Genomic DNA, 910 nt, shown 5'->3' with positions numbered 1-910 from the left:
AAGAGCCGAATATATGTTATACACAGTACGTTTGCACAGTGATGTCCAAGAATTCGGTGGCCAACATCCCACAACCATAAGTATTTTTAATGTTAATTCAAGAACTTGCATGTTTCTCGTGTTCTTAATCTCACTCTCGAAAATATCAAAACGTTAATAACGTTATATTAAATTATTTCTGTTATTGTAATTTATGTAAATTGTATGACAAAGTATATTAACGTTTCTTTATTAATTAATAATAATATTAAATGTAAATACTAATAAATTAAGCTGTCCTCACAAAATATATTAATTGTTGATTGATTATTATATGTAGCACGCTTTTTCGACATAGATATTTGTGTAATATAAGTAATATGATACAAAGAAGATTCCACGTATGTCGTATATAAATATAATCAATTTTTCAGTATCAAGCCACAATCTACCCATGTAATAGTAAATACGAGGATTAAAAAATTCAGAGTTTCTTCATATGTGTAAAATATGAAAGTCATTCTCTTTATCAATAGCACCGTGAACCAACTTGCGTAATTCCATGCGACAAACCTCAGAATGTCTATAGCAGCATGATATGACCATATGACTTTCTGACTACATGAACCCTGCTGTTTTCTAGTTTCCCCTCCATATTCGGTAGCTATATAATTATCGTAATACCAAACTCGCAATATCGTTCCCTTTCTTGAAGCGGTTTGCATAGACATCATTTTCAAATGCAAACGCTATACATTTACGGCACAACCATGTAATATAATGATATATCTAAATACAGCGGGGAAAATATAAGAAAACGATAAGAAAGTCGTATATAGAAACTTAATAAATTATGGATTGCGTTTTACCTTTATAGAATCATAATAAATTAAGTAACCCACCAATTTACTTAGTAAATATTTATCAGTGT

The 910-nt window shown here is 29.8% G+C and overlaps 1 protein-coding gene across 1 annotated transcript in view; it reads right to left on the bottom strand.

The window, feature by feature from the left end:
• LOC112455146 (odorant receptor 94b-like) overlaps positions 1-710 on the bottom strand; it is a 2473-nt gene extending 1763 nt beyond the window's left edge. Inside the window, exon 1 of the mRNA XM_025016895.1 lies at positions 530-710. Coding sequence (XP_024872663.1) covers positions 530-710 — 181 coding nt within the window. The remainder of the gene's footprint in view (positions 1-529) is intronic.
• Positions 711-910: the final 200 nt, after the last annotated feature.

This window comes from Temnothorax curvispinosus, unplaced genomic scaffold (genome assembly GCF_003070985.1).
Source record: "Temnothorax curvispinosus isolate PA1 unplaced genomic scaffold, ASM307098v1 QBEX01005839.1, whole genome shotgun sequence".
Lineage (NCBI taxonomy): Eukaryota > Metazoa > Arthropoda > Insecta > Hymenoptera > Formicidae > Temnothorax > Temnothorax curvispinosus.
This window is presented reverse-complemented; position numbering and strand designations above follow the sequence as displayed.